The 14,646-nt window shown below is 44.2% G+C and overlaps 1 protein-coding gene across 1 annotated transcript in view; it reads right to left on the reverse strand.

Moving 5' to 3' along the window:
- LOC137435274 (guanine nucleotide-binding protein G(o) subunit alpha) overlaps positions 1-14,646 on the reverse strand; it is a 123,111-nt gene that overhangs the window by 57,098 nt on the left and 51,367 nt on the right. The window contains exon 6 of the mRNA XM_068128902.2: positions 10,874-11,003. Within this exon, the coding sequence (XP_067985003.1) occupies positions 10,874-11,003 (130 nt within the window). The remainder of the gene's footprint in view (positions 1-10,873; positions 11,004-14,646) is intronic.

Genomic DNA, 14,646 nt, shown 5'->3' on the forward strand with positions numbered 1-14,646 from the left:
GGGGACCACGTTGTGGGGCACATTGATGGCATATGGAATGGAATCTGGTCTGATATGCTCATCGAGACCACGTTCATGAGATATGGCAAAGGCAAGCACGGCATAATAGGCATCACACTTAACCCCAAAGCTTTGAAATCTTGGGCATTGAGCCTACATGTCTGCAGTCAGATAGCTACCGATGTAGCTGAAATGCGAGGTGATGAGAGTGCAACCAGGCAGGCAAGCGTGCACAAAGAAGAAAGCAAATCTAGGATAAAATCTGATGCAAAGGATCGACAGGACATAAGAGTGAAGATGGCTCAGTGCATACCACCACTTGACCACTAGCAGCACCCAGAGGGATCAATTGTGAACATATACACAAAGAATTAAGTTAAGCACCCCCCCCCGTTTTTTTACAACCTCGCACATTACAAGTTTGTTGTCGTCAAAACAGTGTAATATACCCATGATATTGCTATATTTTCTGGAGAAGTGATATTATGGTCACATAAAAACATAACAATCATGCCGTTTTCAATATTGTATTCTGAATAATTTAAGGTGAAATTTTTTGTGAATTTTAGGCATATTTTCACCTCAATTTAAGTATGGAGCTATAGGTCCATCACGGACAGTGTGGATGACGTTTATGTTTTCTAACGTACAGTCATTGTTCTGAGAAGACCTCTAGCGATCTTTGCGTCAATAACGTGTGTAGGACCCACGTGATCGGATCACTGACTCAACCAATCACTTTTTTTCACTTTGATCACTCCATTCCATCAATGGATAATTGCTAATGTCATACCAATCATTATTTGATCTCACATACCTTAGAATATATGCCAATGTATACATATACACAAAGAATATATATTAGGGGGTGCTTACCTTCATTCGTTGTGTAGGGGTGCTTAACTTAATTCTTTGTGTATAGTTACTGGAAGGGTACAATCATCTTCAACAGTTAATGTTCACAAATCAATTGAAATCGGGAGCAAACAATCCGGGGAATTTACAGAGGCTTCACCTCGAGGCTTTCATCACAAGATTGAAAGAAGGATAACTTCAATGGCAGACACGAAGAAGTCTGTAAATATCGGCACACAGAAGGTTTTTGATACAAACCTAATCTACAGTCGTGTCATATGTCTGCAGGCCAGTAATAGGGATATAGACATTGACCATCTGATGTCCCATGAATTGGCTCCACTGCCAACGGCTCTTTTTGTAGACTCTGGTGACATGCGGATATCCACATCTAAATCCATCTTGAAAAGAGATATGAAAACTGAGGTGTCATCAAGAGTAGCCCATGAAGAAATAGAAGTCACTGTTGTTGATGGGTGTGCCCTTCTCTGGATACCTGGTTGGCCTGCTGTTGGAAATGTGCAGACTTACATTGATGCCTTCAAGCACAAAATAGCAGAGAAGCTCTCCAAATGTGATGTCTATATCGTCTTTGATAGATACACTGAATTCAGCACCAAAGATTCAACACGATTAGCCAGAGGTACTGGCAGGGTGCATCAGTTGACACCCTCAACACCAATCCCCGCACAGAAAGCAGTATTGACTGTTACAGGCAATAAGAAGCAGCTCATCAAACTGATATGCGAGGACTTGCAAAGAGATGAAGACTTTGTTCAGAACCATACACAGGAGCACACACTTTTGATAACAGGACAGGAGGAAACTATCGAGATTAGCGAGGGCATTGTCATATGCCCTGGTGTTGGGCATATGATGGCATACAAGGGCATACCAGGCATACCAGGGCATATACCCTGGTGTTGGGCTAGCGGCTAGGGTGCCGGCTTAGGATCCTAGGATCCTGGGTTCGAATCCCGGTCGATTGCTGAATTAACGCCAGGGGGGTTGACTCAGCCTGTCATCCTTCCGAGGTCGGCTAATTGAGTACCAGTTCACTGGTAATTCCCTGGTTTGTCGTTAAAGGCGGCAAAAAGGGTTGGCGTCAGGAAGGGCATCCGGCCGTAAAACATTGCTTCAAAAAGGGGACCGAAAAACAACAACAACCACGGTTCCCGAAAAAGGCCAACCCCCGCTTTGCGGGGAAAAAATGGCCTCTAAAGGTGGTTATTTTTATATTTATTGTCATAGAAAGACGAGATCTGTATACCAGTCATGAGGAAGCTGACAATATTATAGTGCAGCAGGCATTTATGGCAGCTTCAGAGGGGGCATCCGGTGTAGCTGTGGTGGCTGATGATACAGATGTGTGGGCCCTTCTGTTGCACCACTATCTGGAGCAGAATCTTGACATCCCAATTATAATGCAATCTCCTATACATGGAAGAAGTGTCATAGACACAACCGCTGCCCAATATGCAGACCTCATTCCAAACCTGCTTGCAGGACACTCCTTATCTGGCTGTGATACTGTAGCAGGATGCTTTGGCATCGGGAAGAAGAAGATGTTGAACACTATAAAACAACACTTACTGAGTCTTCTTGGAGAAATTGAGGCCCCCTGGCCTGAAGTAGTGAAGCAGGCAACTCAATTCGCTGTTGCTACTTAAGGTCAGAATAGCTGCCATACTCTCTGTGAGGCTAGAGCAACGGTATGGAAGACCAGAATAGGCAAGGGGAGCAGCACAATGCTAAAACTCTGTTCACTCCCACCAACTGATGCTGCTTTCCAGGAAAATCTGAAAAGAACACACCTACAAACTTTCTTGTGGAAGAATGCCTTGAGGTCTGAGCCTCAGAAGTTAGACCCGTTAGAGTATGGATGGAGCAAAGATGCGGATATGCTCTGCCCAACTACAGTTCCTGCAGGAAGTGAACTGGTCCCCGAGTACATCCAAAAGATCATCAGTTGTGGCTGCTCCAGTGACACACCATGTGAAAGTATTCGATGTGGGTGCAACAATGAGATGGAATACTGCTAATGGAATACTGCTCTCCCCTCTGGGCTGGTGCTCCTGCCTCACACCTAGCTCGTCTTCACGCTGTTGAAACCAAAGCGTTCAGAATCATTGGAATCTCCCGCGATGAAGCTAACTCCAAGGGCCTTTCACTCACTCACCGCAGGCAGGTTGGTGGTCTTTTCGTCTTCTACCGACTCCTCTCTGGCGTTGCCCCCCCAGCTCTCTCTGGGCTCTGTCCCCCAAATATTCCTACACGTCGCACAAGATCTGCCTGCAACCCTCTTATGGTTAAACTGCCAAAATCAAGACTCTCTGCTCACCTTCACTCCTTCATTCCTCTTTTCTCCCGCCTCTGGAACAAACTCCCCCACTCTCTTCAATCCCACTCCACCCTCCAGGTCTTTAAAACAGCTGTTCACCACCATCTCTTATCTTCCCCCATCCAAAACCTTGATCTTTTCGACCCCCGCTAAATTCACCCCAAATCCACTTTTTTGAAATGCCAACTTCTGTCCTGGAAGTCCTTGGTGTCCTTGTGTTTTATACTTCTCCCACCCCCCCCCCCACCCCCCTTCCCTTGCCTCCTCCCCCCAAGCCCTCTCCCTCCCACACATCTCCCTGCTCTCAAATGTTGTGTTTGTGTGCTTCCCCTTCTCTCCCCATCTTGTCTTCCGCTCCCTCTTTTTATATATTTTGTTTGTCTGTTTGATTTGTTTGTGAAATAAATGTTAGCTCTTTCACGAGCCTCGATTCAGTATACAAAAACAAAAACAAAAAGCAGGAAAGACTTGCTCAGTCTTTTGTGCCTGTCAGCAACAGGACGCAGCATCAGTATGTCACAACAGAGTGAATACTATATCACCTGATAGTGATGATGAAACAAGCGATGAAGGGGAAGATGGTGATGATTACAATAACACTGATGATTGATGATGTTTGTGATATAAGAATGATTTTAAAACCAAATACAGAATATGTACAATTTTGGTGGTTTAGTAACCTATGAATAGGTACACCATATACAGATCATTTACGTAACCAGATTTGATGTAATCGTTGAACATAAAATCATAAAGCACTCAATAAATATTATGTAGTCTAGCATTTCTTCATTCAGTATTGAGCTCATGAGACCTTATAACAAGACATTAGACGTTATAACAATGGATACAGGTTCAGTATAATGAGAAATATATCACAGTGTATAAACAATGCTGCGTTGTACACGTTTGACCCAGATATTTGACCTTTGACTTTGACCTTTGACCCACGAATAGGTATTGTCAAGATACACCCATTTACAAAAAAAATCAAGACCCTAGCTTGAATGCTTGTAAAGATATAAGGGTATTTCTATTTTCCCCACCCCCCTAAAACCAGTGTTTTGCGTCCTGATAGCCGCATTTGTATAAAACCTGTTATATGAAAATGCTCAATGATGGGAGAATGCCATCATGCAGTTTCATAGAGTACAATACCTATATAACATGAAAACACTGAGAAAAAAACTTTGGAACCACTTTCCAGGTTCAGCTCCTGGCCCCCTGACTAAATAACCCTCAAATGCTTAGGGAAGATTCCATATTACTGTTTAAGTCTTTTCGATGATTGTCATCACTATCCAGAGATGTTTGACAAAACAAAATCGAGGGCAGCTAGCTAGCTATATTATTTAAACTGTGACAACAATCCAAGGGTTGTTTTTTTGTATACAAAGTCAAGGTTCGTGGAAGAGCTAGAACAAAGAACAGATCTGAAAGCAACAAAACAAACAGTAGTAACACCAGCAACAAGGCCAAGGGACAAAATAGATGGAGATGGACAAACAAAGGATGCAGGTAAGAATGCGGGGTTGGGAAGGGTGCAGGGGTGGACAATATGGATACAAAAGATCTCAGGAAGGAAAAACTGGAGGATTGGGATGGTTTAACAATGGAATGAAAGTTCATGGATGATCTGAGATGGTGATGAACAGTTGCCTTGAAGACCTCGAGAGAAGAATGAGATCGTCATTATAGGCCCATAGACTCAGCTTCATTGTGCAAGATTATAATGAATTGAAGGCCTTGGTTTCTACAGCGTCAAGATGAGCTAGGTGTGAGGCAGGGGTGCCAGCCCAGAGTGGAGAGCAGTATTCCATCAAGCTGCGGATGAAGGCCTTGTATGTGGATAGGAATTCAGGTGTTCCAAGAAAGAACTTCACACGACGGAGGACGCCCTGTCGGCAGCTGGCTTTGGAGGCCAATTTTGAAATGTGGTTTGCCCAAGAAACATCATGGCTGAGTGTGAGACTCAATAATTTGAGTGAACTTTTTTCTCTCAAAATGAGGTCAAACTTTGTCAAATATTCGACTTGGAAGGCTCAAGGAGACTGATAGTGGAATCTTTTTCCCAAACTTTTATTTACTAGAACAGCACAAATATTTTCTAGTTCAGTCATCAATGCTAATGTCATTATTTTGTTTTATTGCGTTTATATTTAGCTCACTTGGAACTAAGTTCAGGGGAGCTTATGCGATGGCGCGCCGTCCGTCCATCATTTTGTAAACACTTGCAACTTCTTCTCCGAACCCCCTGATGGGGTTGTGACCAGATTTGGCACAAATGATAGTTGTTATGTTGTGACTAAAGTTTGCTCACGGCATTAAAATAATCGAGGTCTAAGGGGGTCTACCAGGGTCAAAGTGGGTCCAGGTTTGACCCCCCCAAAATAGGTATTTCCTTTCTTATCTGAAAGTACACACACGATTTCGATGAAATTTGACCAAAACCTTTACCACCCAGGATGTACCAACGTTTGTTCACGGCATTAAAAAAATCGGGCCCTGAGGGGGTCTATGGGGGGGGGGGGGTGGGATTGCCCCCCAAAATAGGTATTTGCTTTGTTCTCAGAAACTACACAGGCAATTCCGATGAAACTTGACCACAACCTTCATCACCCGTGATGTACCAACGTTTGTTCACAGCATTAAAAAAAAAAACACAAGGGCAATACCCCTGACAGTATACTGCACAGACTGAAGGTATTTTAAACCAATTTCAATGGTTGCTAGAAGACAGGGCAGCATGTAGAATCATACTAACATAATCATAAGACTTTAAACAAACAAACAAAAAAATACCTATTTTGGGGGGCAACCCCTTCCCCCACTCCACCTGGGGGGCAACCCTATATACCTCCTAAGACCCAATTTTTCTAATGCCTTCAACAAACATTGGTACAAATTATTGTTTTGTTTCAAATTGTTTCAAATTAAAGTGTTATAAAATATTTTTTGATCTTTTAAGAGGGTAACAGGATGGCTGTTGAACCAGTATAAAACGTAGAGCACTTGAACTCATCAATGTTACCTCTGTTCAATGTTTGTGGTGTAAAACGTGATGAGTTCAAAATAAAGCTGCTGATTTAATTCGCAGGAGTAAAATTTTGTTTCACTAGGAAAAAGAATAGAAAGAAAACTAGCACTTGACTGTGCTAAACTAATGATATTCGTTTGACAATAAACAAACAGATGAATGGACATCCGATAGAATAAAAGGATCGAACTTTTCAACCCGAGATCAACGTTATCAACATCTGTCTTCAATTCATAACACTGGAGGAATAGCTTTGTGCTGTGCAACAAATCATTGCTGCAGCATGGCTCCATGTTTACTCCCACAAGACAAGAAATATAACTCGCATTTTTGTGAATGGGATTTAAGAGTTGCTTGAACAGAAAGGGATATTTGCATACCAAAGCAATTAATCTGCATCCCAATGGTGTACGGCTCTCCCCTTTAGGCTGGCATACATGTGGCCACGCCTCACACCTTGCACTTATGTATGTCGTGGAAACCAACACCCTCAAAATCGATGGAATGTCCCACGAAGAAGCCGGGCCTCTGGGCGTGTTACTCTCGCATCACAAACAGGTCGGTGATCTCTCTGTCTTCTCTCGCTTTCATTCTGGTTTTGCACCTTTTGCCCTTTTCTTTCTCTGTCCCCTGCCCCTGCTGCCTCCCCCAGGTTTCTGCAGGATGCATGGAATTTGCTCATAATCCACATCTGGTGAAACTTCCAAATCCAGGCTTCCAAATCCAAATTCCAATTCCAAATCTAGGCTTACTGTTCACCTCCACTCGTTTGTTCCACTTTTCTCTCACCTGTGAAACCAAGCTCTTCAATCTGTTCAATCACATTCTTCCCTCCAGTTCTCAAAAATGGCTCCACACCAGACCCTTCGGTCATTCCCATCCACATTGATGATCTCTTCTGCCATCATTAACCCTCCCAAAGGACATGCCTTCCTTTCCAGGTTATTGTGTTTCCTCGTCCTCCTCACTCTCTTTTTCGTTTTATTTCCGTTTCATCCCCGGTTTTCCCTTCTTTACCTCTTCCACTGAAAGGTGAACGTTTCTGTATGTCACATGTCTATACCACCTGGTCGAGTTAGTCACAAGTAAGAAGCCTATTGTTTTTGAGGGCAATAGGTCAAAGGTCAAGGTCACATAAATCGTCAATTTTCATCCAATTCACTTGATATATATATTTCATCCAATTCACTTGAGCAACTTAACCCTTGTTTAGGGCAAATTTCTACAAACAAATTTTTTTAAATAACGTTGCATTACAGATGTTTCAAGAAGATGTGCATAAACATTCTTTATAAACAGCTAGCAATTATGTGATATAGGTGGAAAAAATTTGGCTCGGTAATTTGGAAAACATGTTCATGTGGCAAACGGTTCTGAAACAGGGCGTTATCAAATTTATTTTGCTTTGAAACTCAATCAGAGAAACAAACCATTTCTAAAGCACACCAGATTCATATATTAAAATAAACAATTCCTTTAGAAAAAGCCGGTCGTATAAAGGAAAACGTGATCGCTCGTTCGCTGCTGAGGTTAAACGTTAAAACCTACTGTATCTATACTTCCTGGCAGAGTACGTCTTGACGTCATACGTTCCAGGTGTACCCACCCAAATGCATCAAAGCGTCAGTTAAATTTATTTCTTCACATTTCAACGACTGATCGATTTACTTACTGTATGAACATGACGTCAAGACGTACTTCAGGCGAGGAGGTCAGAGTCAACCGCCGATCGATTTACTTACTGTAACAACGATTGTTCAGAATCCCTTTGTAACCCCAGGACTCACTACTGTATCTACTATATAAGAGAGCCGTTGGTCTGTCTGTCTGTCTGTCTGTCTGTGTGTGTGTGTGTGTGTGTGTGTGTGTGTGTGTGTCGCCATTATTCTCAGAGATGGCTGAACGGATCTTTGTCAAACTTTCAGAGGTTCATCAGTGAGTGCCTGGGAGTGTTTTAGGCAATATATATATATATTTTTTTAAAGTTCGTTTTTTGGAGATTAAAAAAAAATCTCAATAGTGCAGAAGCCTTTTAAATTAATGACACTTATAATTATATACAAGCACACATTCAATATAAATACATACAAAACAAACATTTGAACACAAATAATCAAACAATTCCGGAAGTGTACGAAGTTGGTAGTAATGAATATATACACATACAGTCACGTGAAAAAGTAGGTACACCCCATGTAATCTTTCGACTTTTTCAACATATTTCAACATACAGCTATTTGATCTTCATTTCAACAATATTGATAGATAAAGGTGATATCATATAACAAATATCATGAAACATTTACATTTTGCAGTCCATTGTATAATTTAAATAAACATAAATGCAAATTTCGCATGTGGAAAAAGTAAGTACACCCTTGGCTCGAATAGGTGGTATTGCCCCCTTTGGCAGAAACAACCTCAAGTAGGCATTTCTTATAACTGTCTACCAGTCTCTGACATCGACTGGGAGAAATTTTTGCCCACTCCTCCATGCAGAATTCTTTCAGCTGTGCGATGTTTGAGGGGTTTCTTGCATGCACAGCTTGTTTCAAATCCCCCCCCTACACCCCCCCCCCCCCCCCCCACAACATCTCGATGAGATTTAGATCCGGGCTTTGACTTGGCCATTCCAGAACCCTCCATTTCTTTCTGTTCAGCCATTCCTTGGTGGGTTTACTGGTATGTTTGGGGTCATTGTCATGTTGCAAGGTCCACTTTCGGTTGAGCTTCAACTTTCCGACAGATGGCCTCACATTATCCTCAAGCACCCTCTGGTAAAATGAAGAATTCATAGTGGATTCTATGATGGTGAGCTGCCCAGGCCCTGATGCAGCAAAGCTGCCCCAAACCATAATATTTCCACCACCATGCTTTACAGTTGGTATCAGGTTCTTGTGGTCAATGCTGTCTTTGGTTTTCGCCAAACATGTCTTCTGGTACTGGGGCCAAATTGCTCTACCTTTGACTCATCTGTCCAGAGCACATTGTTCCAGAAGTGCTGGGCTTTGCCTAGGTGTTCATTGGCAAACTTTAGTCTTACCCTGATGTTCTTTCTGGACAGCAAAGGTTTCCTCCTGGCACACCTCCCATGTAGATCAAATTTGTGCAACCTCTTTCTAATGGTAGACTCGTGCACTTTGACATCAACAGTGGCAAGAGCTACCTGTAGGTTCCGTGATGACATTCTGGGGTTCTTAGAGACTTCTTTCAGCATCTTGCAGTCTTTTTTTTGTTTGTTTTTTTTGTATGCAGAGTCGAGGCTCGTGAAAGAGCTAACATTTATCAAACAAACAAATCAAACAAACAAGCAAACAAAGTATATAAAAAGGGGAGCGGTCGACAAGATGGGGAGAGAAGGGGAGGAAGCACACAAACACAACATTTGAGAGCAGGGACATCGGGAGATGTTTTTGGAGGGAGAGCGCCTGGGGGGAGGCAGGATAGGTATAAAACGCAAGGACACCAAGGACTTCCAGGAAAGAAGTCAAAAGTCACCTCAAAAAAGTGGATTTGGGGTGAAATTAGCATGGGTAGAAAAGATCAAGGTCTTGGATTGGAGAAGATAAGAGATGGTGGTGAACAGCCGTTTTAAAGACCTGGAGGGAGGAGTGGGATTGAAGAGAGTGAGGGAGTTTGTTCCAGAGGCGGGAGAAAAGAGGAATGAAGGAGTGAAGGTTAGCAGAGAGTCTTGATTTTGGCAGTTTAACCATAAGAGGGTTGCAGGCAGATCTTGTGCGACCTGCTCTCGGGCTGAACTTGCTGGGGCGGCCTGGCCTGAACAAGTTGGCAGTTGTTTGGAATCTTCTCCACTTGTAGATGGTCTTCCGGACAGTCGAATGATTGATTTCAAATTGTTTGGAGATCTTTTTAAATCCCTTCCCAGACTCGTAGGCATCTATAACCTTCTTTCTGAAGGCCTCAGAGAGCTCTTTTGATCTAGGCATGGTGACACCGCACACTTCAACAACAAAGAGCAAACCAAACTAAATGTCTGAGGTTTAAATAAGACAGGTTCCTCCAAGATCCTCTCTAACGATGTTCTATTCATTTGCACCTGAGCTGGTGCACCTGATTCTAATTTTAGGTATTTGAAGTAGTGATAAATGTAGGGGTATACTTACTTTTCCCACATGCGAAATTTGCATTTATGTGTATTTAAATTATACAATGGACCACAAAATGTAAATGTTTCATGATATTTGTTATATTATATCACCTTTATCTGTCAATGTTGTTGAAATGAAGATCAAATAGCTGTACGTTGAAATATGTTGAAAAAGTCAAAACTTTACATGGGGTGTACTTACTTTTTCACGTGACTGTGTATATATATATATATATATACACACAGATGTACATTGCTGTATATATTAAATTTACATTGCATTTGTTTTTGGAATTTAGCCAGAGAAGTGCAGTACACAATTGCCTTGTATTTTTATTAGGCGTCAGTCGGCTGGCAATCAGATGCAGACAAGACTGCTCAATGGTCAGCTTGAGTGTTACAGTAAATTCATTAATGTTCAGGTTTATGTCATGTGCATTTTGACTTATGCTTCCATAAAAACGCTTCATTGTCTTGTGCAGCACCCATTAAAAGGGCATCATAACAGTAATGTGCTGGACATCACACCTACCGTGGTTTCATCCTCGTGCAGAACCTGGTCATAACCGCTGAGTGCCACACAGAAGATAATGGCTGTCACATCCTCAAAGCAGTGGATCCATTTCTTTCGTTCTGAGCGCTGTCCCCCAACGTCAAAAAGCCTGTAGTGTGAATTGGGTGAGGGTCAAAAGCCAAAATGTGAGTGGAAGGATCATTGTGTATGTATGGACAACAGCATTTCAGCAAGCTTACAAGTGCTAGAACTGTATTTGGAGGTATTACCAGGGTGTAAGAGATGTAATAAGTATTCTATTGTTGCCTTCCTCGGGCAGAAATATATACTGTTGCAGTTTTGAGGAGTCCCAAAGAGATCCTCACATAATTAAAGCTAGTTATTTAATTGTATACTGTTTAGTTTAACTGTCAAAATCCATGCTGATAGGTCTGCATTGTGATTATGTAGTTAGAGATCCCATATGTGTTATTTTCCCTTTCCAGAAAGCCATTTGCCAGATCTCACAGCATCACAAGCAAATCCTTCTCACAGATGCTCTCAAAACCACTTCAAACAGGTTTCATGAACGCCTGAGACCATATATCGGACCAAAAGCTAAGACCGCCCCTCCCATTGACCAGGGGCAGGGGTTGGGTGGGAGGTGAAGCTTGAGTTAAGGGGTGGGGGGGGGGGGGGGGGATTTTGGCTCTATAAAATAGGCAGAGTGGAGGAGTGTTTTGTGTTTTGACAAAAGACACACTTCGACAAAAGTGTGTTTTTTCGAAGGAGCAGTATCTTTCAAGAGAGGGGGAGAGACACTGAGAGGCTCGGAGACTCCGCCGTCTCAGAGATTTAGATGTTCAGAAGCTTTCCGGAATCTGTGAGGTTGCTCGCTTCTTCATCTTCACAAGCACAGGAGGGTCCTTTGCGTTCTTCTATCTGTTCTTCCTTTCACTTTGCTCGCTTATCGTTGTTTCTTTCTTTCGGCTTTAGAGTGCTTTTCCTTATTATCTTTGGAGCGACTCGATAGCCATGTTCTCTGGCGGCACGACTCCGACCCAAAGCATTTTTTGTCACTTTCCTTCACACTTTATTTATTAATTTCTTACCACTCACTATCTTTGCTTCACTATTTGTTCTTCGTTCTTCATTCTTTCCTGCATCTTCTGTTTCTGTCCTTTTGCTGTCTTCCTTATTTCTTCCCTTTCTGCCCTTGTGCACCTTCACCTTCACGTGCCCACAAGCTATGTGGCTGAACTCTCCGCCTCATCTACATCACCCGGGTGTCCCACCAGGAGACGCGTTAAAGACATTCACCGATGGCAACATTCACGGATGGATGGAAGACAGGAAATGAAGACCATTAAAGATGGGAAACACAGGCGCCACAGCTGTACGAGAAGCGGGAGCAGAGCACAGAGGTTCCGGTTTCAGTCAGGACATGGGAGCCAGAATAAGCAACAACACCAGCCCCACCAGAATGGTGTGAGGTGTGCAGCAGTCTATACTGGCCCCATCGATCTCTTTATGTCCTCATCTCATCCATCTTACTTGCCAAACACCCATCTCTCCCTTCCACATCAGATGCATGATGCCAGCCTACTATAGAGTGATAAGTCACTGTTAAGGCTTCCAAAGGCAGGTATGTTGAGTAGGGGATAATTTGGGAATGTATACATGCTGTGATTAATTGTTAAACACATATGCCACTTGATTGTTTTCTCTCTTGCTCTCACCCATCTCTCCCTTTTTATTTCTCTCAACCGTCTCTCCCTTCCACATTGGATGAATGATGCCGGTCTTCTGTACTGTACTGCCTCTGGCACAGTATGATGGCAAGATAAATCTGGGGGGTGTTTCTGGCGCAGTTTTATTATGTGGCCCACGGGAGTGTTTGGGGCCAGCACAAAAGTGGGGTACGCTTGGTGGCAGCACTACGTGGTGTGGCAGCTGAGGTGGCTGAGGTACTGATGACGATGTCAGATGGTGCTACATTGTTGAAAGACCTCTTTTCAGTTCTAAAAAGCGGATTTGACATAGAACAGCACAGCGAGCTTGTTAAAGGTCAGCTCGTGGTGCAAAAGAGGAAGGCGGGTGAATCGGCAGGGGAAGTGGACGGACTAATGATCGTGCATTCGGGCATGGCAGCAGCTGGCCACCCAAGAGAGCCTGCCCCTGAATCACTTCACCCAGGCTTTGCCGGACCTGGATCTGAAGGCCCAGCTGTCTGTATGGCACCCGGCGACCATATGCAACGCAGGCGACACCGCAGCCAATGGGAGGTGACGAGGCCCTCGCAAAGGGGTTTGTACGCTGGGAGCTGTTTGGGGTTTGTACACTGGGAGCTCGGGCGGTGCCCCTGGCACCGTATGATGGAAAGAGAAACCTGGGGGTGTTTCTGGCGCAGTTTTATTATGTGGCCCACGGGAATGTTTGGGGCCAGCACAAAAGTGGGGTACGCTTGGTGGCAGCACTACGTGGTGTGGCGGCTGAAGTGGCTGAGGTACTGATGACGATGTCAGATGGTGCTACATTGTTGAAAGACCTCTTTTCAGTTCTAAAAAGCGGATTTGACATAGAACAGCACAGCGAGCTTGTTAAAGGTCAGCTCGTGGTGCAAAAGAGGAAGGCGGGTGAATCGGCAGGGGAAGTGGACGGACTAATGATCGTGCATTCGGGCATGGCAGCAGCTGGCCACCCAAGAGAGCCTGCCCCTGAATCACTTCACCCAGGCTTTGCCGGACCTGGATCTGAAGGCCCAGCTGTCTGTATGGCACCCGGCGACCATATGCAACGCAGGCGACACCGCAGCCAATGGGAGGTGACGAGGCCCTCGCAAAGGGGTTTGTACGCTGGGAGCTGTTTGGGGTTTGTACACTGGGAGCTCGGGCGGTGCCCCTGGCACCGTATGATGGAAAGAGAAACCTGGGGGTGTTTCTGGCGCAGTTTTATTATGTGGCCCACGGGAATGTTTGGGGCCAGCACAAAAGTGGGGTACGCTTGGTGGCAGCACTACGTGGTGTGGCGGCTGAAGTGGCTGAGGTACTGATGACGATGTCAGATGGTGCTACATTGTTGAAAGACCTCTTTTCAGTTCTAAAAAGCGGATTTGACATAGAACAGCAGAGCGAGCTTGTTAAAGGTCAGCTCACGGTGCAAAAGAGGAAGGCGGGTGAATCTGCAGGGGAAGTGGCGCACTAAGGATCGTGCATTCGGGCATGGCAGAGGCCACGCAAGAGAGCCTGCCCCTGAATCACTTCACCTAGGCTTTGCCGGATCTGTACCTGAAGGCCCAGCTGTCTGTATGGCACCTGGCCACCATATGCCACGCAGGCGACACCGCAGCCAATGGGAGGTGGTGAGGCCCTCGCAAAGGGGGATTGAGCTCCTCTCAGGTGGGACCTACAGTAAACAGGTACATGCCTGTGGGTTGAGGTCTATATATTGGGTATGTTAAACTGGTGGGACCCACGAGGTCCAATGGGTCTGTGGAAATGACCATAGTGGGCCAGGGGTCTATATTGGAGGACATGGTCCAGGTGCTGATTGGCAGGCTTCTAGCGAGAACGGGAACATGGCAAGCAGTTCCGATGGTGGGACCACTGGGGCCAGCAATAAGTAGGGGCAATTTGCAAATTTTAAAAGATGGAATCCTCAATTATCTACCTCAAGGCATAAATCCTACAAGACAGAGGATGAAAGTGGAGAAGACATAGGATAACGGAATACTTTTATGTGGACAGTTCAGTAGTGCAAGTCCAACGCAATTTGCACTCCTGGGATGAATCGCCACGGGAGCTACGAAAGGC

This window comes from Myxine glutinosa, chromosome 9 (assembly GCF_964187855.1).
Source record: "Myxine glutinosa chromosome 9, kmMyxGlut1.1, whole genome shotgun sequence".
In the NCBI taxonomy this organism is placed as follows: Eukaryota; Metazoa; Chordata; class Myxini; order Myxiniformes; family Myxinidae; genus Myxine; species Myxine glutinosa.